This window comes from Rhinatrema bivittatum, chromosome 5 (genome assembly GCF_901001135.1).
Source record: "Rhinatrema bivittatum chromosome 5, aRhiBiv1.1, whole genome shotgun sequence".
NCBI classification, from domain to species: Eukaryota; Metazoa; Chordata; class Amphibia; order Gymnophiona; family Rhinatrematidae; genus Rhinatrema; species Rhinatrema bivittatum.
In genome coordinates, this window is record NC_042619.1 from 74,548,586 (window position 1) to 74,573,554 (window position 24,969).

Genomic DNA, 24,969 nt, shown 5'->3' on the forward strand with positions numbered 1-24,969 from the left:
GGCAGGCACCCATCCATTCACACACATACACCCCCAGGCAGGCACCCATTCATACACATGCACACACTAAAGGCAGACCCCCTCTCTTTCTTTTGCCAGCAACCTCGGAGCCTCTCTCATTCCTCTGCTGCCACTGATGCCGCATGTCTATTGGGGAGGCGCTGATTTCTGCTATTGGCACTGAAGCCCATTCTGCTGCCTCCTCTGTGCAGGCCCCGTGGGTTTCCACTTCCTCCATGTTGATCTCGTACATTGTGAGATCCGCATAGAGAAAGTGCTACTCTTGACATTAACAAAGATTACATGTGCCAATCAGTAAAAAGTAATTTATTTCTTTTTTTTTTTTTTTTTACCTTTGCTGTCTGATCTTAGTTTTCTAATCGGTTGGTCCCAGGCTTTTTTGTTCCACCTCCCCTTTCTTATTTTTTTGCCAATTCATTTCATATTGTCTTTTTTTCTATTTCTTTTCTCTCCATCTATCTTCTTCCCTCAAACATACAGTCAGGTTCTCATTCTCACATGCTTTTTCTCTCTCTCACACACACACACAGGCTCTCTCTCTCTCATACAATCATTCATACACATTCTCTCTCTTGCACATGCTGTCTGACTCTCACACACCCAGGCGCTCTCTCACTCCCACATGCTGTCTTGCTCATGCACAGGCTCTAACTGTCACATGCTGTCTCTCTCTCACACCCAGGCTCTCACATGCTGTCTCTGCAAACATTGAGGTCCTCACTCCCACACCCAATCTCTCAACTCACCTCATACACGCACACAATGTCTCAATTCAGCTCATACAGGCACCCAATCTCTCAACTCAGCTAATACACGCACTCTACGGGCCCTCAGCCTCTCTCTTACCTCTGGGCCTCCTCTTCACGGGTCGCTGCAGGATCGGCTCTGCAGTGGCCCTGATCTTCTCAGGCCAATCGCGGCGACTCTGATCTTCTCGGGCCGATCCAATCCGCGGTGGGGGCCCTACTACCGGGCCTCTTCTCGCCCGCTGCAACAATGCGGCTTCTCTTCTGCACGCGGCTGCTTCATCTCCTTCCTGCCCGTGCGGCTCCGGCAACATTTTTCTTCCGGGGCTGCGTGGGCAGGAAGGAGGCAGAGCACCTGCACGTTTAGACGTGCCCTTTTTTTTCGGGCCGTGGTGATGTGAACTCACCACGGCCTTACAGATCTTCCTGCTGTGTGTCTGCGGCACACAGCACAACGATTCTTCACTGCTTAGCCGCCAGTGGGATGAGCTCCACCGGCGGCCGCATTGGCTCCCACTTGCCGGTGTGTCACGTGCACCGGGCTTGCGCGACACACCGGCACACCTCAGGCGACACACACTTTGGAAAGCTCTGTACTAGGATATATGGAGCTGGGCATGGCCTTGGTACAGATCTGGTTTTTCTTAACTCCCATCTAAAACTGGAGAGTTCTAGTGGGTTCTGAGCTCTCCACTAGTGCTGACATTGTACAAGCAGTACTAGTCTAAGTCACTGGCTTCCTGATCAGTCGCAATTTTGTAGCAACATTACACCTTGTGTAGACTAGGGAAGTATGCATTTCAAGCCTCACTTCAGGATAGGTAGCAGTTTAATCTTTTTAGCCCTAGCTTCCAGAAACTACCGAACACAGCAGGAGTGAGATTGCCACCTGTCTTTCACTTCAAGGATTGCAAGGGAAAAGAGGTCTTGTTATGAACACAAAAATGGTCTCTGTGCAAACTAAGAAATCTCAACTGACACAAAGATCCCTATGTTGCCATTGTGACTATAAATATCTGAAGTTGTACAAGGTATTTTTTAATCTTTCTCTGGATTGTCACACAGAATGACCAAAATAAATAGGTATTGTGAAGAAGGTTGAACTTGGAACTAATATTTTCTTTCAACTATGCTATATAACTGCATCGGAAATCATATTTTCTGATGTCATGTTCCATCTTATTAATGGAAGGGTAACAAGTAAAAGCTCCAGATAGGTGAAAAAATAAATTGGTTCCCAGAAATGAAAGGGTGAGATTTACTTTCACTCTAATGCTTATGTATTAAAGGTAGCCTGCACCAGAACTCCAAGTGATTCTGTTGAAATAGATTTCTTGGAAGATGACCATGAAGAGAGTAGAATGGAGGTGGAAAGCTTACCAACTATGGACTTATTTGATGATGATGATGATACCCAGGATATGAATGATGTAAATGAAACTGGTGAGCTGCAAAGCATTACTGGTAAGTAAAAGAGGTGTATTAAATGCAGATATTTAACAATTTTTCAGCCATTACATCCACTTTTTTCCCCTTTATTTCTTACTCCTATGACTGAGTATGATTGATCAGTTGTGTACAGACTCACAAGCATCAACTATTGTTTTTGATTAGGGAGAGTAAGGAAAGAGTTTGTGTACATATTTGCTGCTTCTTCCTTGCTTCCTTCTGGATATTAGATTTTGAACTTTACAAACTTTATTTTGCTGTCATTTGGGAATTTGTGTGTTGACTAGGTAGCTATGTTGTCAAAATATATTCATCTGTAGAAAAAATCAAGTGCAAATTCCAGCCTTCTAAGTCCCTGTGGCTTTTCCAGATGGTACCCAACCAACCTTAATCTGCCACACCGAGCTGGTCAATCTCTTGGGAGTTGTAACTTTATTTCCCAGAGAAGCTTAGACAGATGATGCATTATCATTTGGGAAAAAATAAAAAAAAAAAACTAGCTTTTTTTTTATGGCATTTGGATGATGGGAAGGGTAGAGTGGCAGGTCATTGTGTAATGTTTTTATTGTATACTATATAATGTTTGTAAATCATTTAAGGACTTGCTATATGATGTAATACATAAATTGAATAAATTAACATAATTGCAAATTTAGCAATCATCAATAATCATATTATATGTCATATTGCATTTCTATACAGAAAGGTCAGGATCCCACTGTTTTCAAATCTTTTTTAGTGAGTTTTTCTTTTAACACACATTAATGAATGAAAGTTACAATAATATGATTTAAAAAAATACAATATTAACATTAATATCTTCAACCCCTACCCATCCCCCAACCACTTCCCTCCACATCGAAAACAAACCCAGGAAAGTAGGATACATAGATCATTAACTTCATACATGCTTTTCATTTGACCAATTATAAGAAGTCATTCAATATCATACATAATTTTGTATCCAGAAATTCCATATCCTCAAACTTTCTCAATATATTAACAATTTATATATGTATTGTGAATAACAAAACAAATTATGAATACATTTAACAATACTATTCTATTTAAGACCTATTTCCTCTCCTTTAATCTTAATCACCCCTCACACAAATCCAACATATTCATTCATATTCTCATTTAATTTATAAATGTGTTGAGATCTCTGTGTAATACATTTTTTCTATTAAAATCATTCCACTTTAAAATAATATCCCTCTAAACATATTTATTTAATAAATTCAGATCTTTCAGCAATTGGAAATATTTTAATTACATACCCTGTACGTACCCGGATCAGTCCAGACAGTGGGTTGAGCCTCCTGTCCAGCAGATGGAGACAGAGAAAAACTGAAAGGGTATCCTATATCAGGACAGAGCCCTCCCTGCGTCCCTTCAGTATCTCTCTGTCTCAGCAGATGCAGGCAGTTGAACCTGCGGTTCCATCTCTTCCTAAATTTCTTCCCTCAGGGAGATTTTTCTCTTCATAACTTTTCAGGATCAAGCAAGTATTACCTATCTCATTTGTTAATAAAAAATAAATAAATAAAAAAAGAAAGCTGATTAACTTTTCTTGGTATGTAAGTCAAAACCTGTTCCTTAAGGGAGACAGTTCTGTCTCCTCGCTCTTGCAGGGTCCTAGGGGGGCTTGCCCCTTGATTGTTCAGCCTAGGATTCCTCCCCGGTGATCTTCTGCCTGGCTTGGGGTGAAACTGGTGGTCCAGTCACTCCCCCTCTCTGGCTGCTTTGACCCTTGAGAAGTCTAAAACCTCAGGTCCCGGTGCAGGGAAGAAAAACGATACCTCTGCTATTTAAAAAAAAAAAAAAAAAAAAAAGCAGCTTTACAGCAGATAAAGAGCCTAATTTTGCCTTTGCAACAACTTACCCGCATTTTCTGGGCTCTGACAGGGAGGCAGTGTAGCAGGGTTCACTCTCCTGCTCCCGCTTGCGATTGCAGCCAGGCTCAACAGTTTGTTAATTTTGCCACGGCATTTTTCCTCTCATCATGCCGTGTTCAGCGGGTTGCCTGGCCTGCGGGAAACCTGCCTTGCGACTCTCCCACAATGGGCTGTGTTCCACATGTTTCCCCGGCGGAGAGGGTCCCTCCGTGATGGCGGCGAGGTCGGCAGCCCGCGGTTGGACTCCTAAGCGTGTCTCTAGGTTCCCTCCCACTCTAAACAGCAGCCATTTTGAGCTCTGCTCTCACAGAATCGGGGCTTCAGGTGGGAGGGGAGCCGGATTTTATAGATTTGCCGCCCGATTTAAGTCCTGTGGACTCCCCGGATGGGGTCCCTGACCCTCCTGCCTTAGTTCCTCCTCCCCAATACCCAAGAAAGCTAAACCTCGATTTTCTTCTGAATTTGTGCTTCTCATGCCTCCAAATATTTAGGCAGTCTGCAGGAAGAGGATGATCCCTCTCCAGACCCCCCCCCCTCCAAGCCCTCTAAGGTTCCAGACCCGCAGGGCTCAGTCAGGGTCCGGAACGTACCGGGTGTTCCAACTCCCCCTGACCCTCCCCAGCCTTCTCCTACCCCTGATCCGGATACAGTTTTACTTCTTCCAAATCCACCTGTTGAGGGGGACGACCTGTGGGTCCTCAGGTTGTTCCAAAGAGAAGAGCTAGATCCGCTCATCCCTTTTGTGCTAGATGAGCTGGGGATTGAGGTCCTACCTGAAGAATCCACTTCTGCCTCTACTCCCGGGAATGTGGACCCAGTCCTGGCGGGACTTAGGGCTCCTCCACATATGTTCCCTTTCCATCCCATGCTCATGCAGTTTCTCTGGGAATGGGAGTCCCCTGAATCAGGCCTCTGAGTGGGTAGGGCAATGGATAAACTTTATCCCCTCCCTGACCAATGCCTTGAGATGCTAAAGATTCCCAAGGTGGATGCTTCGGTCTCTGCAGTCACCAAGCAAACCACCATCCCGGTGGTGGGAGGTACGCCATTGAAAGATACTCAGGATCGCAAACTAGAACTGCATCTCAGGCAGATTTTTGAGGTCCTGGCTTTAGGCGTCCGGGCGACAGTCTGTAGCAGTCTCATGCAGTGGGCAAGTCTCAGGTGGGTTCAACAATTACTCAGCACCCAGAACTTCCCGTCTGCAGAGGTGGAACAGGCAGAGTGGCTGGAAGCTGCAGTGGCATACGGGGATGATGCCCTCTGCGACTTACTCTGGGTGCAGGCCAGAGCTATGATGTCAGCGGTGTCGGCCAGACGACTTCTCTGGCTGCGGAATTGGTCGGCAGATCCTTCCTCTAAGTCGCAGTTGGGCACGCTTCCCTTCAAGGGTAAGTTGCTTTTTGGTGAGGACCTTGAACAGCTTATTAAATCTCTGGGAGACAACAAGATTCATAAGCTGCCTGACGACCGTCCTAAGCAGGCCTAGTCCTTTTTTCCCTCACGCTCTCGTTTCAGAGTGCAGCGCCGGTATAATACCAGAACGCGGGGGTCTTATCAGAGAGGTATCTCCACCAGATCACAGTCGTGCTGTCATTCCTTTCGTGGCCGACGGCCCTTCCGGGGTGGTAACCTGCAAGGCTCGGCCGCAAAGTCCTCTTCACAATGAAATACTGCCGGCCCATTCCTCTGTTCCCAACTTAGGTGGACGTCTGTCCCTGTTTCTCAAGGAATGGGTCAAGATTATGACGGATCAGTGGGTCCTCGATGTGATCGAAAAAGGCTACTCGTTAGAATTTGCTCGGGACCTCCCAGACCGCCTCCTAGTCTCCCCCTGCGGAAGTTGGAAGCGCCCAGCGGTATGTCAGACTCTTGTCCATCTGCAAGAGCTAGGAGCCACAGTCCTGGTTCCTCTCCGGGAACAAGGATCCGGCCAGAATTCCATCTATTTGTCGTGCCCAAAAAGGACGGCTCTTTTCACCCCATTCTGGACCTCAAGAGAGTCAGTCGAGTCCTCAAGGTTCCCCATTTCCAAATGGGAGATCCTGAGGGTGGTTATTGCGGCAGTTCACTCGGACAAATTTCTGGCCTCTCTCGACCTGACGGAGGCCTACTTTTACATCCCGATCCGCCAAGAGCATCAGAAGTATCTCCGTTTCAGCATCCTGGGGCAAAACTTCCAGTTTCGGGCGCTCCCTTTTGGTCTTGCCACCATGCCGCGCACTTTTACCAAGGTCATGGTGGTGGTGGCGGCCGCTCTACGCCGGGACGAAGTCCTAGTCCATCTTTACCTGAACGACTGGCTCATTCGGGTGAAGTCAGAGTCACTCTGCAAGACAGCAGTCGACAGAGTCTTGATGTTGCTCACTTCCCTCGGGTGGATAGTCAACTTCTCCAAGAGCAGCCTTCAGCTCTCTCAGGTTCTGGAGTTCCTGGAAGCACGCTTCGACACCCGAATGGGCAAGGTGTTGCCTCCTGAGTTTCGGGCGCTCAAACTCATGGATCAAGTGCAAAATCTGCTTTCCCTTTCGGTGCCCACTGCCTTGGGACTACCTTCAAGTTCTGGGCACTGTGGGTTCAAGTATCGATTTGGTTCCCTGGGCTTTTGCGCATATGAGTCTGTTACAGAAAGCTTTACTGGCCTGCTGGAAGCCGTTTTCGGAGGAGTTTCAGACACCCCTACCATGCAATGGTGGCTTTCACTAGCTCACCTTCTAAAGGGCATGCCTCTGCAAAATCCTCAGTAGATTATTGTTACGCCGGATGCCAGCCTTTCCGGCTGGGGAGCGGTATGTCAGAATCAGGCTACCCTGGGCCTGTGGTCCTCAGTTCAATCCCAGTGGCACATCAGTCGGCTGGAGGCACGAGTGGTTCGTCTGGCACTCAAATCCTTCCTACCCCTGGTCCGCCGCAAGGCAGTGCGAGTCCTTTCAGACAACACCACCACGGTAGCTTACGTCAATCAACTGGTAGCCTTGGAAGCCAGCAAGCTTCTCTCTTGGGCAGAGTGCCATCTGGATCGAGGGGTTAAAGGGGCACTTAGAGAAGATAAGGCCATCGCGGAAAGATTAAATGATTTCTTTGCTTTGGTGTTTACTAAAGTGTATGTTGGGGAGTTCTCACAGGACAAGCAGGATGGTTGTCCTCACAAATGGGTGACATCGAGGATGGAGCCCACCACGGAAAACTTCTGTCAAAGTTTAAACAGAACTTTGACTGGCCCCTACTGGGCATGCCCAGCAAGGCACTGACCCTGCAGCCAGCAGGGGTCTCCCTTCAGTCTTCTTTTTTCCGCGCAGCAGTTGCCACGCGGTGAAAGGAGCTCTCTTACCACGTTCCTGACAGGAATTCGGTATTTTTCTTTCCGAAGAAAATTTGCCCCTCAGGGGTCTCCCTTCGACAAATTTTTGTCACCTCCGCGGAAACCGGTAAGTTTTTTGCCTTTTTTCTTCGACTACCGTCGAATTTGGCCCTTGAGGCCTGTTGGCAATTACCGAGCCCGCGACTAAATTTGGCCTTAAGCCATGGCGACGGGGTTCCGTCGATGCCCGGATTGTACCCGGACTATGTCAATCACAGACCCCCATAGGGTTTGTGTTTTGTGTTTGGGTAGTGAGCATGATGTCCTGACTTGCACCAAATGTGCCCTAATGACACCTAAGGGTCGCAAAGCCAGGATGGAGAAGATGGGGCTCCTCTTCCATGCACCCACCCCAACGCCATCGATAGCATCGACGTCATCGGAACCGGCACCGTCGAAGTTGCACCACCATCGTCAACCCTCCGGTGACCGTCCACCGTCGATGACTTCTCGGCCGTCGACTCCTGTCCCCTCCCCGGATGAGCGAGGAGACCGGAAGGACAAGCATCGCCATCGACGGCACAAGTCTCGGCCTGTCGAGGATCCACAGTCATCGACCTCTGAACAAGCCGAGCCACCGACTAAGAGGCCTCGTTCAGACTTGGCACCGTCCACGTCTCGTTCGCAGGCATCGAGGAAACCCTCACCCTCTCGGGGTGTGGGAGCCGTGATCCCACCGGTTACGGTGGGTCCCTCCGGCTCTGCCTCAGCCTCCCTCTCCCGTCGAGCCGGGTATTGTTACCCCTGGTCTCCGGGCAGAACTGGACCGGCTGGTCCAGGAGGCCATCGAGAAAGCGATGCAAAGATTCCAACCTCCATTGGCACCGTCTCTGGCACCGATTCCGGCACCGCCACCGGCATCGACCCCGGCACCGACTCCGCCACCGAGGAAGGAACCGACCACCGAACCTTTGGTGGAAGCGCTGGCACCGCTACTACAACGTATGGAGGCACTTGTACATGCCCTCCCATCGATAATTCCAGTAGCACCGACAGCGCCATCGTCTCCAACTGGATTTTCATCGGCGGGAGAAACACCGTTCCTGATTCCCCCTTCCGGGGTGGTCCCATCGGTGCCTTCTCGAATATCTCCACCGATTTATCCTTTGGCTCCATCGGTTCCAAGACCGGCACCGACTCCATCGGCAGCACCGAAACCCTCGATGCCGTTCCCAGTACCGATTGTACCACCGGTTCCTCCAAGGTTTCCTTCGATGCCTTCGGATCCTCAACCAGGTCCATCGGGGCTTCAACCCCCAAGTGATCCCTATGATACCTGGGGTGATGATACATCTTCTGACACAGATTTACCATCACCGCCTTCTCCTACAGAGAGTAGAAAAAGATCTCCTCCAGAGGATCTCTCCTTTATTAATTTTGTAAAGGAGATGTCCGAAATTGTACCTTTTCAGCTGCAATCTGAGACCGATGACAGACACCAGATGATGGAACTGCTTCAATTTTTGGACGCTCCAAAAATCATCGCTTCCATCCCCATTCACCAGGTGTTTCTCGATCTCTTAAAGAAAAACTGGGAATCTCCTTCATCTGTATCACCAGTTAACAAGAAGGCTGACTCCACATACCTCGTCCAGTCAGCACCAGGCTTTCAAAAGCCTCAACTGGATCATCGCTCTGTTGTGGTGGAGTCCGCACAAAGAAAAGCCAAGCGTCTCAAGCCACACTTCTCCACTCCGCCGGTCAAGGACAATAAATTCCTAGACAGTGTGGGACGGAAAGTGTACCATGGAGCTATGCTGATTTCTCGCATAGCCTCATATCAACTCTACATGACGCAATATAACAGAGCCATCCTTAAACAGATGCAAGATTTTGCTGACACATTACCTGACCAATACCAGCCACAGCTTCAGGCCCTTCTTAATAAAGGATTTGAAGCGGGGAAGCACGAGATCAGAACGGCTTATGACATCTTCGATGCCTCCACAAAGGTTTCAGCTACTGCCATCTCGGCCAGACGTTGGGCTTGGTTAAAATCATCCAACCTTCGCCCAGAGGTCCAGGATCGTTTAGCGGATTTACCCTGCTTAGGGGACAATTTGTTTGGAGAACAAATTCAGCAAATAGTAGCTGAATTGAAAGATCACCACGAGACGTTGAAACAACTTTCTTCTGTTCCGTCTGAGGTTTCCTCCAAACAACCACTTAAGAAGGACTCTAAGAAGTCGTTCTTTCGGCCACGCCGTTACTACCCTCCATCGGCCAGGCCTCGTCCAGCTCAATCCTCTACTAGGCCTCAGCCGCGTCAGCCTAGGAAACAAAGGCCTACTGTAGCCCCTCCTCCTGGGCCTGCGGTTGGCCTTTGACTCCCCTGTAGAGAACACATGCCAAACCCCTCTTCCAGACATTCCTGTAGGAGGTCGACTGTACCATTTTCTACAACCTTGGTTGCAGATCACCTCAGATCAGTGGGTGCTAACAATTATCGCACAGGGTTACCACCTCAACTTCATAACTCTTCCGGCAGACTCCCCGCCTCTTCAAGCGTGGAGTCTATCCACCCATTTGGCTCAATTACAACAGGAAGTGTCTCTTCTTCTGCAATCAAATGCTATAGAACCCGTTCCTCCCTCTCAACGAGGCAAGGGATTCTATTCCAGATACTTCCTAATACCAAAGAAATCAGGGGGACTACGTCCCATTTTGGACCTTCGAGCCCTCAACAAATACCTTCAAAAAGAGAAGTTCAAAATGGTAACCCTAGGCGCGCTGCTCCCTCTGCTACAAAGAGGGGATTGGCTGTGCTCTCTCGACCTCAAGGACGCTTATACCCACATTGCGATCACACAATCCCATCGCAAATATCTGCGGTTTCTCGTAGGCCACGACCATTATCAATACCGTGTCCTACCTTTCGGTCTGGCTTCTGCCCCACGAGTCTTTACCAAATGTCTCGTAGTGGTAGCAGCATTCTTAAGGAAGGAAGGTGTCCACGTCTACCCCTACCTGGACGATTGGCTAATCAGGGCCTCCACCCAACAGATAGCTCAATCCTCCCTAAAATTGACAATTCAAACACTCCTTTCCTTAGGGTTTCTTGTCAATTACGAGAAATCTTGCTTAGTCCCGTCTCAAACCTTATTCTTCATTGGAGCAGACTTGGACACCTTACAGGCAAAGGCTTACCTTCCTCTTCAGAGGGACCACACCCTAATGTCCCTGGCTCGCCAGCTCCAGTCTCAGAACACTGCCACGGCTCGCCAGTTCCTCATTCTCCTAGGACACATGGCATCCTCGGTTCAAGTCACTCCCATGACCCGACTAGCCATGAGAGTAACACAATGGACTCTACGACACCAATGGATTCAAGCTTTTCAGCCTCTGTCCTCCATAGTCACAGTCACACAAGCGCTGCGCCTATCCTTAACCTGGTGGACGACTCAGGTCAACCTCCTTCAGGGCTTACCTTTTCTTCCACCGGATCCGCAAGTAATCCTAACCACCGACGCTTCTCACATCGGTTGGGGAGCCCATGTGGACGACTTTCAAACCCAAGGGTTATGGTCCAAAGAGGAAGCCGAACACCAGATAAATTTCCTGGAACTTCGAGCAATCCGCTATGCGCTCCGCACTTTCAAAGATCATCTCTTTCATCAGATAATCTTAATCCAGACGGACAACCAAGTGGCCATGTGGTACATAAACAAGCAGGGAGGTACAGGCGCCTTCCTTCTGTGTCAGGAAGCTGCGCAGATCTGGGCGGAAGCCCTCTCCCACTCCATGTACCTCAGGGCCACTTACCTGCCGGGAGTAGACAATGTATTGGCAGACCAGCTGAGCCGTGTCTTCCACCCACACGAGTGGTCACTCGATCCTCTGGTAGCGACCTCTCTGTTTCACAAGTGGGGTTCTCCCCGCATAGACCTCTTTGCGTCCCCTCAGAACCACAAAGTGGACGATTACTGCTCTCTCATTCGGAGCCAGCACTCTCGGCCGAGGGATGCATTCTCCCTCAAGTGGACAACCGGTCTGCTCTATGCATTCCCTCCACTCCCTCTTGTGTCAAAGACTCTCGTGAAGCTACGCCAGGACGGAGGAACCATGATCCTGATAGCACCTTACTGGCCACGCCAAGTATGGTTTCCAATACTCCAGGATCTCTCCATCCGCAGGCACATTCCTCTGGGAAAGGACCCGCATCTGCTCACTCAAAACGACGGATGCCTCCTCCATCCCAACCTCCAAGCCTTGTCCTTGACGGCATGGATGTTGAAAGGTTAGTCCTTCAACCATTTAACCTTTCAGATTCCGTTTCTCGAGTCCTGATAGCTTCACGAAAGCCTTCCACAAGAAAGTCTTACTCATACAAATGGAAAAGGTACACATCATGGTGCACTTCTCAGTCCCTTGATCCCCTTTCCTGTCCAATCTCCAAATTCTTGGACTATTTATGGCATCTCTCTGAATCAGGTCTTAAAACCTCTTCTATCAGAATGCATGTCAGTGCGGTAGCCGCCTTCCATAAGGGTATTGGGGGTAATCCTATTTCAGTGCAACCCCTAGTAACACGCTTTCTTAAGGGCTTACTCCATCTAAAGCCACCCTTGCGTCCTCCGGCCCCATCCTGGGACCTTAACCTGGTTCTTGGTCGTCTAATGAAACCTCCTTTCGAACCTCTGCACTCCTGAGACTTGAAATATCTCACTTGGAAAGTGTTATTCCTTTTGGCTGTTACTTCAGCTCGCAGGGTTAGTGAATTACAGGCCCTAGTTACCTATCCGCCTTACACTAAGCTCCTGCAGGACCGGGCGGTACTCCACACTCACCCTAAATTTTTACCTAAGGTAGTTTCGGAGTTTCATATCAATCAATCTATCGTACTACCTATCTTTTTTCCCAGGCCCCACTCCAACTCTGGAGAGCAGACCCTGTATACCCTAGACTGTAAACGGGCTCTAGCTTTTTACCTAGACCGTACAGTTTCCCACAGGAAGGGCACTCAATTATTCGTCTCTTTCCATCCTAATAAGTTGGGACAACCTGTGGGTAAGCAGGCTCTTTCTTCCTGGTTGGCGGACTGCATTTCTTTTTGCTATGAGCAAGCTGGCATTCCTTTTCAAGACCGTGTTAAAGCACACTCTGTGAGGGCCATGGCGACGTCCGTGGCACACCTTCGTTCGGTGCCGCTTCCTGACATCTGCAAAGCTGCAACCTGGAGTTCTCTCCATACCTTTGCAGCCCACTATTGTTTGGACAAAGCTGGAAGACAGGACTCCATCTTCGGCCAATCTGTCTTGCGTAACCTTTTTCCAACTTGATGTACCAACACCCTTCCACCTTCCCGGTAGGGTGCGGATGCCCTTTCCCAAATTTTTTCCTCAGTTGTTGTGCCTGCTGCACACCATTGGGTACATTTGGTGCAAGTCGGGACATCCTCAGCTCGGTACTCACCCATTTGTGAGGACAACCATCCTGCTTGTCCTGTGAGAAAGCAAATGTTGCTTACCTGATGTAACAGGTGTTCTCACAGGACAGCAGGATGTTAGTCCTCACGAAACCCGCCCGCCTCCCCGCGGTGTTGGGTTCGTTTTATTTTTACTTTCTAGGCACTGCCTGTAGCTTTGAAAATCAGACTGAAGGGAGACCCCTGCTGGCTGCAGGGTCAGTGCCTTGCTGGGCATGCCCAGTAGGGGCCAGTCAAAGTTCTGTTTAAACTTTGACAGAAGTTTTCCGTGGTGGGCTCCATCCTCGATGTCACCCATTTGTGAGGACTAACATCCTGCTGTCCTGTGAGAACACCTGTTACATCAGGTAAGCAACATTTGCTATATCTGTTCCGGAGAAGGTTTTCATGGGTAATGATTCAGATGGACTGAACCAAATCACGGTGAACCTAGATGTGGTAGGCCTGATTGATAAACTGAAGAGTAGTAAATCACCTGGACCAGATGGTATACACCCCAGCGTTCTAAAGGAACTCAAAAATGAAATTTCAGACCTATTAGTACAAATTTGTAACCTATCATTAAAATCATCCAGTGTACCTGAAGACTGGAGGGTGGCTACTGTAACCCCAATATTTAAAAAAGGCTCCAGGGGCGATCTGGGAAACTGCAGACCGATTAGCCTGACTTCAGTGCCAGGAAAAATAGTGGAAAGTGTTCTAAGCATCAAAATCACAGAACATATAGAAAGACATGGTTTAATGGAACAAAGTCAGCATGGCTTTACCCAGGGCAAGTCTTGCCTCACAAATCTGCTTCACTTTTTTGAAGGAGTTAATAAACATGTGGATAAAGGTGAGCCAGTAGATGTAGTGTACTTGGATTTTCAGAAGGCATTTGATAAAGTTCCTCATGAGAGGCTTCTAGGAAAAGTAAAAAGTCATGGTATAGGTGGCGATGTCCTTTCGTGGATTACAAACTGGCTAAAAGACAGGAAACAGAGAGTAGGATTAAATGGACAATTTTCTCAGTGGAAGGGAGTGGGTAGTAGAGTGCCTCAGGGATCTGTATTGGGACCCTTACTTTTCAATATATTTATAAATGATCTGGAAAGAAATACGACGAGTGAGGTAATCAAATTTGCAGATGATACAAAATTGTTCAGAGTAGTTAAATCACAAGCAGATTGTGATAAATTGCAGGAAGACCTTGTGAGACTGGAAAATTGGGCATCGAAATGGAAAATGAAATTTAATGTGGATAAGTGCAAGGTGATGCATATAGGGGAAAAATAACCCATGCTATAGTTACACAATGTTAGGGTCCATATTAGATGTTACCACCCAAGAAAGAGATCTAGGTGTCATAGTGGATAACATATTGAAATCATCTGTTCAGTGTGCTGCGGCAGTCAAAAAAACAAACAGAATGTTGGGAATTATTAGGAAGGGAATGGTGAATAAAATGGAAAATGTCATAATGCCTCTGTATTGCTCCATGGTGAGACCGCACCTTGAATACTGTGTACAATTCTGGTCACCACATCTCAAAAAAGATATAATTGCGATGGAGAAGGTACAGTGAAGGGAGACCAAAATGATAAGTGGAATGGAACAGCTCCCCTATGAGGAAAGACTAAAGAGGTTAGGACTTTTCAGCTTGGAGAAGAGACGGCTGAGGGGGGATATGATAGAGGTGTTTAAAATCATGAGAGGTCTAGAACGGGTAGATGTGAATCAGTTATTTACTCTTTCGGATAATATAAAGACTAGGGGGCACACCATGAAGTTGCATGTGGCACATTTAAAACTAATCGGAGAAAGTTCTTCTTTACTCAACGCACAATTAAACTCTGGAATTTGTTGCCAGAGGACGTGGTTAGTTCAGTTAGCATATCTGTGTTTAAAAAAGGATTGGATAAGTTCTTGGAGGAGAAATCCATTACCTGCTATTAATTAAGTTGGCTTAGAAAATAGCCACTGCTATTACTAGCAACGGTAACATGAATAAACTTTGGGTGCTTGCCAGGTTCTTATGGCCTGGATTGGCCACTGTTTGAAACAGGATGCTCGGCTTGATGGACCCTTGGTCTGACCCAGTATGGTATGTTCTTATATCTGGCGGCTTCCCAGATTGCGGGGATGGAGAATGTTCAAGCAGACTTCTTCAGTCGTCAACATCTAGACCCCGGAGATTGGGAGTTGTCCGAAGAGGCGATGGATCTGGTCGTGCGCGAGTGGGGAGCTCCCCACTTGGATCTGATGGCCACTCTGGGAAATGCAAAAGCTCCCAGGTTCTTCAGCCGCAGAAGGGAGCATTGTTCGTAGGGCATGGATGCCCTGGTCCTCCCCTGGCCTCGCGACATTCTTCTTTACGTGTTCCTACCCTTGCCTCTAGTGGGAAAAGTACTCAAGACGGTTAGAACTTCACAAAGGGCCTGTCATTCTCGTAGCTCCGGAGTGGCCGCGGAGGCCATGGTTCGCGGACCTAGTTAACCTTGCATCGGAGAGTCCTCTTCTCCTCTGTCACCTACCAAACCTGCTACGCCAAGGTCCCGTATTTTTCGATCAGGCAGATCGCTTTTGTCCACCGGCCTGGCTTTTGAGCGGCGGAGACTGAGGAAGAAAAGTTACAAGGAGGAAGTTATCTAAGTTGTTACGGGCACGTAAAACGTCTACCTCTCTCACTTATATCCAGGTCTGGAGAGTGTTTGATAATATGTGTGCCGAGTCCGGTATACCGGCACGCAAGGCCCTGGTGTCTCAGGTTCTCTCTTTTCTTCAGAATGGCCTCTCGAAGGGTTTGACCTTCAGTTCCTTGTGGGTGCAGGTCTCGCGTCTCTGTTCCCTCCTAGGGAGGATCGATGTTTACGCGGTGGCGGCCCACCCGGATATCATTCGGTTCTTCAAGGATGCCAAGCATTTGAACCTGCCCGTCCAGGCTACTTGTCTGTCGTGGAGCCTTAATTTGGTGCTTAGAGTTCTCTGTGAGGCGCCCTTTGAGCCTCTTCGGCGGGCTACTCTTAAAGATCTGACACTCAAAACGGTATTCCTTGTCTCTATTTGCTCGGCCAGGAGAGTGTTCGAGCTCCAAGCTTTGTCCAGTAGGGAGCCCTTTCTTTCTGATTTGGGTGTTTCCCTCAAAACAGTCCCGTCCTTCTTACCGAAGGTTGTGTCCTTCCATGTAAATCAGTCCGTAGAGCTTCCGGCTTTTTCTTCGGAGGATATTGCCAGCACGCCAGGTGGAGACCTCTGGAGACTGGATGCAAGGAGAGTTCTACTGCAGTATTTATAGATTACAAACAAGTTCCGTGTCTCTGATCATCTCGTTGTCTTGTGGAGCGGACCCAATAAGGGGAATAAGGCTTCTAAAGCTACTATTGCTCGATGGCTAAAGGAGGCGATTGCGTCTGCATATATCTGTCAAGGCCGGACGGTTCCTGACGGTTTAAAGGCCCATTCTTTGCGTTCACAGGCTACCTCTTGGGCGAAGAGTCAGTTGGTTTCACCACAGGAAATATGCAGAACAGCTACCTGGAAGTCTCTGCATATCTTTGCTCATCATTATCACCTTGATGTCCAGGCACCAGTGTTTGGCTCCTTCAGCAGGCAGGTACTTCGAGTGGGACTATCTCGGTCCCACCCTACTTAGGGAAGCTTTGGTACATCCCACTGTCTGGACTGATCCGGGTACATACAGGGAAAATAAAAATGGTTCTTACCTGCTAATTTTCGTTCCTGTAGTACCACGGATCAGTCCAGACTCCCCTCCCTTGCTGCATTTATCTCTGATTCATCCGCTCGAAGTTTTCTTCATTACCAGCATTTTGGATGTAGTTGCTTCCTCTAAGAATTTTAAGGCTCCAGAAGTATCTACCCGATAGATATTAATTTTTTTTCCAGCAGACTTATTTTATTCCAGTAAGTTTGTAATTTAGGGCACCCTGTAAACATATGGCAAAAACTGCTAATTTGTATTTTACATTTTAAACATAATTCATTCTCCTTAAAAAACCTAACCTTCCACCCACTGACCCAGCTAACTTCAGACCAATTGCCAACCTCCCAATGATTGCAAAAATCATGGAGAAGGTAGTAAACAGACAACTATCCGAATTCCTAGAAGAGAATGACATTCTAACCGCCAATCAATTCGGATTTCGAAAGTCACTGAACACTGAATCTCTACTAGCCTCGCTTTCTGATAACATCCTCATCAACTTGGAAAATGGTCAACCTTTCCTTCTCGTCTTACTGGACCTCTCCTCAGCGTTCGACACTGTGAACCATACCTGCCTCATTCAGCGTCTAGCAGATATTGGTATAACAGGTTCGGCGCTCAACTGGTTCAAATCTTTCCTTGAAAACAGACAATACAAGGTCAGGATTAAAACAAAGAATCACTCCCTATCGGATCAAAGCTGGGGGTACCTCAAGGATCATCCCTTTCACCAACACTATTCAATATATATCTCCTTCCACTCTGCCATCTACTATCTAACCTCAAGCTAACACACTTCCTTTACGCGGATGACATTCAGATTCTCATCCCGATAATGGAATCCCTCCACAAAACGTGGTCTTACTGGAACAGCTGCCTTTCGGAAATCAAAAACATGCTAACAAGCCTCAACCTCGTGCTAAATACTAGCAAAACTGAAATCCTCATAATAGCTCCAGACAAGTGCTCTCTATTCAACCCAACTAGTTCCACCCAACTCTCCTTCACATCAATCGACCACACACCACAAGTAAGAGATCTTGGTGTACTTCTGGACAACCAACTCAACTTCACCAAGTTCATAAACAATACTACCAAAGACTGCTTCTTCAAATTGCAAGTCTTAAAAAAATTAAAACCTCTTCTACACTTCCAAGACTTCCGCTTGGTACTACAATCTATCATCCTCCCTAAACTGGACTATTGCAACTCACTCCTCCTGGGCCTGCCAGCCAACACCATCAAACCACTTCAGATGGTCCAGAACGCGACAGCCAGAATTCTCACTAACACCAAAAAATGGGATCACATCACCCCTATCCTCCAAAATCTTCACTGGCTGCCCATAAAATTTAGGATACAATTTAAATCCCTCATGATGATTCACAAGGCTCTTCACAACATCTCCCCCCTCAACCTATCCTTCCAACTACAGCAACACGTCTCCAATAGACCGATCAGAAGTGCATACCAGAACATGCTTCACACCCAGCCAACAAAAACCTCATTGAGGAAACGAGCTCTGTCCACTGCAGGTCCCCATCTTTGGAACCTGCTCCCATCGGACCTCCGCCAAGAACCATGCCTTCCGACATTCAAAAAGAAGCTAAAGACTTGGCTATTCACTCAAGCTTTCCCTGAGAGCTAAAATCTGGTGAAGCGACAGACGATATACTTACCTCTGTACATATGTTCCTGATTTATGGTTCCTGATTTATGGTTCACAGTTACATTTAATTGAGTTTATGAAAGTTCTCTTTTAATAGTTTTCCTGTATACTTGTGTTAATGTATTCTGCCTTGAGGCGACTGTTTTAATGTATTTCCGCCCTGGAGGCGACTGTTCAGTTCCTTGTAAACCGGTGCGATATGTATTCTTTACAGGAACATCGGTATATAAAAATTAAAAATAAATAAATAAATAAATCTTAGGACAAGAAGGGTGGGAGTCCTCACATATGGGTAACATCATCAGATGAAGTCCGGCATGGAAAACTTTTGTCAAGTTTCTAGACCTTTGACTATGCACACTGAGCATGCCCAACATGCCACTGTCTACATGGCCACACGGGATCCCTCTTCAGTCTCTTCCACAGAGGATTCGTCTAGCAGATGTGGAGCTCACACAGTTTTTGGTTGGAAAACTGCCATAATCGAGTAAATTTTCCTTGGTTCATTGTGCCGGGTCCCTTGATCTCCCAGCCCTAGTTAGCCGGCGTCGCAGTAAGCGTGTACGTTTCTAGCAGTTGATTTCTGGTAGTGCCGTCTCCCGGTGGCTGTCTGCCATCGAACGCTCACTGACTGTTTTTTCTGATGGTGTCGTCAGGATTTCACCAATACCCCCAGTGCTCCTGGACTATGTCCATTACAGACCCCCATGAGATCTGTATTTTGTGCCTGGGGGCGCCCAGATGATCCTCAAGGGGCGCCGGGTGCGCCACAACAAAATGGAGAAGCTGTTCAGTTCTAGGAAGTCTGAGCCCTTGACCTCAGCGTTGGGGGCATCGACGCCTCGGGGTAAGGAGGGACTGTGGCTTTTGGTCCCATGTTAGCTTCTCCACTGTCGGGTTCCCAAGTTGAATTGGGCGCTGGAGACCTGCCTCTTTCTATTTCCTCTCGGTACAGGTCTGGTTCATTGCCGTCTCCCTCAGCTCTTCGGAAAGACCAGGTCAAGCACCGTGGGAGTTCGAGGAAGCACAGTCATCAGTCGCTGTCCCTGCATGAATCCAAGCTCGGGAAGGCTCCAGCATCGGCTGAGGTGCCCCTGAAGCGGCCCTGGTGCTCCTGATGCCTGCTGTATCGCCAGTGCTTTCCAGGCACCTGGTGCCTAAGGGTGTTACTAGGGCTCCTCCACTGGGGTCCCCAGGCGGCCTGAGTGAGGAGGATTCTCCGTATGACCCTGGGAGGATGAGACGTCCATGTACTCTTCAGAGGATTCTGAGGACATATCCTGTGAGCCGTCGCCTCCGGAGAAGCGACGTAGATCTCCTCCTGAGAATTTGACATTTGCTGTTTTTGTGTAGACCATGGCATAGTCCGTCGCATTCTAGCTCCTGATGGAGGAGGACTCAGGCACAAAATGCTAGAGGTCCTCCAATTTGTGGATGCGCCTAAGGAGGTGGACACGTTCAAGGAATTGTTTGGCTTTGGGAGCACCCTATTTTCAAGGAATTGTTTGGCTTTGGGAGCACCCTATTTCAGTACCCCGGTGAACTGGAAGACCAGTGCTGTGTGCCAGGTGCAGCGTACCATGGATTTTGAGCAGCAACAGTTTCCACATCAGTCCGTGGTTGTGGTGGAATCCGCTATCCAGAAGGCAAAAAGGTCTCAGACCCACTCTTTGGCTCCTCTAGGCCACAAACACAGGGCCCTGGATGCCCTGAGGAAGAAAGTCTTCCAAGGCTCCACGCTGGTGGCTCATATTACTGGTTACAAATTGTATATGAACCAGTACTCCCAGGAACCTCTGGAGCAGGTTCAGGATCTGGTGGAATGCCTCCAGCAGCAATTGCAGGAGGACTTTCTAAAGGGCTTCGAGTCTGACAAGCATGAGGTCCAGTCCGCCTATGATGTGTTTGAGATGACGGCAAGGGTGGCTGTGGCGGGCATAGGTGCTCAGCACATGGCTTGACTTCAGGCTTCTGACCTCCATCCAGAGGTGCAGGAGCATCTTGCGCACTTGCCCTGCACCGGAGAGAATCTCTTTGGAGATAAAATTAAGGAGGCATTGGCACAGCTGAAGAATCATCATGAAATACTTCAGCATATTTAAGCCAGCAGATCAGACCCACAGTCCGCTGGCAAGATGTTCTTGAGGCAAGAACCCAGGTGCCCTTTTTACCGCCCGAGGAAATACTACCCTTCAGCAGTCAGAGCAAGGTCTCAATGGGCGGGACCTAGGACATGCTTTTGGCAGCCATGTACTCCTCGGACACAGCCAGCACCCCAGCAGGGCCCTGCCATGGTGTTTTGACTGGTTCCAAGGGAGTGTAAGCCAGCCACTCGTATCCCCAACGCCGACTGCTGTTCTTCGTGGACCATTGGCCGGCTATCACCTCGGCTGATGAGTCCTGTCGATCTTTCGGGGGTACCAGTTAAATTTCTAGCAGGTCCCGTCAGACTCCCCTCCGTGCCCCTCGTGGGGGTTTTCGGCGAATCAGCAAATACTACTGATGAAGCTCTCCACCCTTCTAACAGCCAGGGCAATCAAGCCTATTCCGCCAAAGCCACGGGCCAGCGGCTTCTACTCCAGGTATTTCCTGATCCCAAAGAAAACAGGAAGCCTCAGACCTGTTCTGGATCTGAGGGCCTTGAACAAGTTCCTGAACCAGGAAAAGTTCAAGATGGTCTCACTGGGTGCCCTAATCCCTCTCTTGCGGAGGGGGGGACTGGCTTTGCTCCCTCGATCTAAAAGATGCCTATTCCCACATTGAAATCTCCCACATCCATCAGAAATACCTCTGATTTGTTGTAAGCAAGGACATTCAGTACCGGGTACTTCCTTTCGGCCTGTCATCTGTGCCCCGAGTCTTCACAAAGTGCCTGGAGGTGGTGGGTGCTCACCTGAGGAGACTACGGGTGCAGGTCTTTTCCTACCTGGATGACTGGCTCATCAAGAGCGCCACCAGGCAAGGTACGCTGTAGTCTCTGCATTCCACCATTGCAATGTTAGAGACCCTGGGCTTTCTGATCAATTACCCAAAGTCTCAGGTTCCATCCCTGCAGCTGGACTTTATTGGTGCTGGGTTCGATGCAGCTCAGGCTTGGGCATTTTTGTCCCGGCCTCAGGAACTCACCACAGTATCTCTGGCAGGAGTGATCTCTGAGTCGCCAGATCTCCTCGCACCACATACTGAGTCTGTTGGGTCACATGGCTGTGACCGTCCATGTCACTCCTTTTGCTCATCTGCATATGTGCAGGGCACAGTGTACTCTACGGTCCCAATGGCATCAGGCCACCCAGGACCTGAGGGGGCGCATCAGGGTTACTCCACCTCTCCAGGAGTCCTTGTGGTGGTGGAGGACCCTATCCAACTTGGTGGTTGGGGGTCCCTTTACAGGTTTCCCCTGCTCGTCATCCTCACCACAGATTCTTCCCACCTGGGCTGGGTGCCCATGTAGAGAGTTTCTGCACTCAGGGTCGGTGGTCGATACAGGAGGAGCAGTGCCAGATAAACTTACTGGAGCTCTGAGCGATCCGGTATGCACTTTGGGTGTTTCAGGATTGCCTGGCAATCAGGTGGCAATGTGGTACCTGAACAAACAGGGAGACATGAGGTTGTTTTTGCTTTTTCAGGAAGCGGTCCAGATCTGATCATAGGCTCTGTCCCAAGGCATCCTGCTCCACGCCATGTACTTACCAGGGCTGGAGAATGTGATGGCAGACTATCTGACTCATTCCTTCCACTCATACGAGTGGACCCTGAAGCAGGAGGTTGTGGATTCGATCTTCCATCTCTAGAGTACCCAGGACATGGATCTTTTCGCTTCCCCCTACAACAGGAAGGTGAATCAGTTTTGCTCCCTGTTCAGTGGGAAGTCAAACCAGCATCTTTGCCCGCCATTGGGGCAAGGATCCTCCTGTATGTGTATCCTCCGTTTCCACTAGTGTCGAAGACTCTCCTGAAACTTCGACAGGACTGGGGAACCATGATTCTCATCGCCCCTCATTGGCCGAGACAGATTTGGTTCCCGCTCTTGCAGGATCTCTCCCTGCGGGAGCCAATCAATCTAAGGACCTCCCCAGACCTCATCACGCAAGATAAGGGCAGGCTGCACCTTCCCAACCTCCAGGCCTTGTCCCTCACGACTTGGATGTTGAGAGGGTAACCTTACAGCCCCTGGATCTCTTGGAAGAGGTATCTCAGGTCCTAGTGGAATCCAGGTAGCCTTTCACTAGGAAGTCTTATGATCTGAAGAGGAAAAGGTTCTCCATTTGGTGTGAGCGACACAGCTTGGATCTGTTCGCCTGCTCCACCTCAAAGCTTCTTGATTACCTTCTGCACTTCTTGGAGGCTGGCCTGAAGACCAATTCTGTCAGAGTCCATCTCAGTGCTATTGGGGCCTTCCACTGATGGGTAGATGGTTTACCACTCTCGGCGCAGTCTATCGTGAGGTGCTTTATGCAAGGCCTTGCTTTAGGTGAAGCCTTCCCTAAGGCCCCCCCGCTGTCTCCGGGGACCTTACCATGGTCTTGACCCAGCTTATGAAGGCTCTGTTTTGAGCCTCTGTGCTCCTTTGACCTGAAGTATCTGTCCTGGAAGGTCGTCTTCTTAGTAGCAGTCACCTTGGCACACAGAGTCAGTGAATTTCAAGTTTTGGTGTCATACCCACCTTATACAGAGTTATTTCACGATAGGGTGGTTCTGTGTACGCACCCTAAATTCCTGCCGATGGTAGTCACAGAATTCCATTTCAATAAATCCATCATCCTGCCCACCTTTTTTCCCAAGCCGCATTTGCACCAGGACAAACGGGCTCTGCACAGTCTGGATTGCAAGAGAGCCTTAGCCTTCTACCTGGAGCAGACAGCAGGCCACAGACAGTCCACGCAACTCTGTCTCTTTTGACAAAACCCATTTGCAAGCAGAGAAGGGCAACCAAAATGATAAAGGGGATGGAACAGCTCCCCTATAAGGAAAGGCTGAAGAGATTAGGGCTGTTCAGCTTGGAGAAGAGACGGCTAAGGGGGATATGATAGAGGTCTTTAAGATCATGAGAGGTCTTGAACGAGTAGATATACTTGGTTATTTACACTTTCGAATAATAGAAGGACTAGGGGGCATTCCATGAAGTTAGCAAGTAGCACATTTAAGACTAATTGGAGAAAATTCTTTTTCACTCAACGCACAATAAAGCTCTGGAATTTGTTGCCAGAGGATGTGGTTAGTGCAGTTAGTGTAGCTGGGTTCAAAAAAGGTTGGGATAAGTTCTTGGAGGAGAAGTCCATTAACGGCTATTAATCAAGTTTACTTAGGGAATAGCCACTGCTATTAATTGCAACAGTAGCATGGGATCTTCTTAGTGTTTGGGTAATTGCCAGGTTCTTGTGGCCTGGTTTGGCCTCTGTTGGAAACAGGATGCTGGGCTTGATGGATCCTTGGTCTGTCCCAGCATGGCAATTTCTTATGTTCTTATGTTCTTACTTGGCTAGCAGGTTGCATTTCTTTCTGCCAATCACAGGATGGACTGCAGCTTGGGGACCATGTCAGGGCTCATTCTGTTACAGCGCTTCACTGGCCCAATTACGAGCGATCCCTGTGGATGAAATCTGCAGGGTTGTGACATGGATTTCCCTTCACACTTTCGCCTCACACTACTGTCTGGACAGGGACAGCCAACACAACAACAATTTCGGCCAGTCTGTCCTCCAGAATCTTTCAGCTGTGAAACCCAACTCTCTATGCCTCAGGCCCGTTGTTCGGGTTCAGGCTGACTCTCTCTCTTACCATCAGCATCAGTGGTGTTGTGCCCATTAGGTGCTGTTGATCTTATTGTTCAGGAGCAGCTGCAGTTAGGGATTTACCCTACCATCCTGCTTGTCCTAGGAAAAAGCAGGGTTGCTTACCTGTAACAGGTGTTCTCCTAGGACAGCAGGATGTTAGTCCTCAGGAAACCTGCCCCGCCTCCCTGCTGAGTTGGGTTTCTGTTCAGTTTATTTTATTTTTTGTAATTCTATATTACGAGACTGAAGAGGGACCCAATGTGGACGCATGGATGGTGGCATGCTCAGTGTGACTAGTCAAAGTTCTAGAAACTTTGAAACTTTGACAAACGTTTTCCGTGCTGGGCTCCATCTGATGAGATCACCCATATGTGAGGACTAACATCCTGCTGTCCTAGGAAAAAAACCTGTTACAGGTAATCAACTCTACTTTATACGACAATTTCATTCTAACACCCATTTCTCTAGAAATGTAGCTTCTATGAAGAATTTTAAATTGAATTTCCCTCATATTAGCTATCAACAAATTTGGCAAAAAGCAAGTGTAACATCTTATTCTTCTATCAATATTCCCAAATCTTGTCCTTGCAAAGTAGCCAGTGTAATCAAATGAGTTGTTTTCAATTCCTTCTTTAAAGTCAAAACCACAATCTTATTAAATTTTGGTGTTGTATCAAAAAAGATATCATTTTCTTTAGAAAATATTAATTTTTCAATGTCATTTTTACCTTTACTAGTATTTTGCATGTATATATGCAAAAAAAAATACCTTTTTGGTATGGACCAATCTTTTTCAATTTTTTTGAAAAGGTAATGTTTTATTGGTGATCTTAAAAAAACAAAACAAACAAAACTGTCCTATACTGTATAGCCCCCTACATCTCCAATCTCGATAAATTTGGGAACTTGTATTTGCAGGAAATTCC

General features: G+C 48.1%; 1 protein-coding gene across 1 annotated transcript in view; it reads left to right on the top strand.

Annotated features, from left to right (window-relative positions):
- The window catches only part of ATM (ATM serine/threonine kinase), a 586,955-nt gene that overhangs the window by 165,472 nt on the left and 396,514 nt on the right, over positions 1 to 24,969 (top strand). The window contains exon 17 of the mRNA XM_029602465.1: positions 2,057 to 2,231. Coding sequence (XP_029458325.1) covers positions 2,057 to 2,231 — 175 coding nt within the window. The remainder of the gene's footprint in view (positions 1 to 2,056; positions 2,232 to 24,969) is intronic.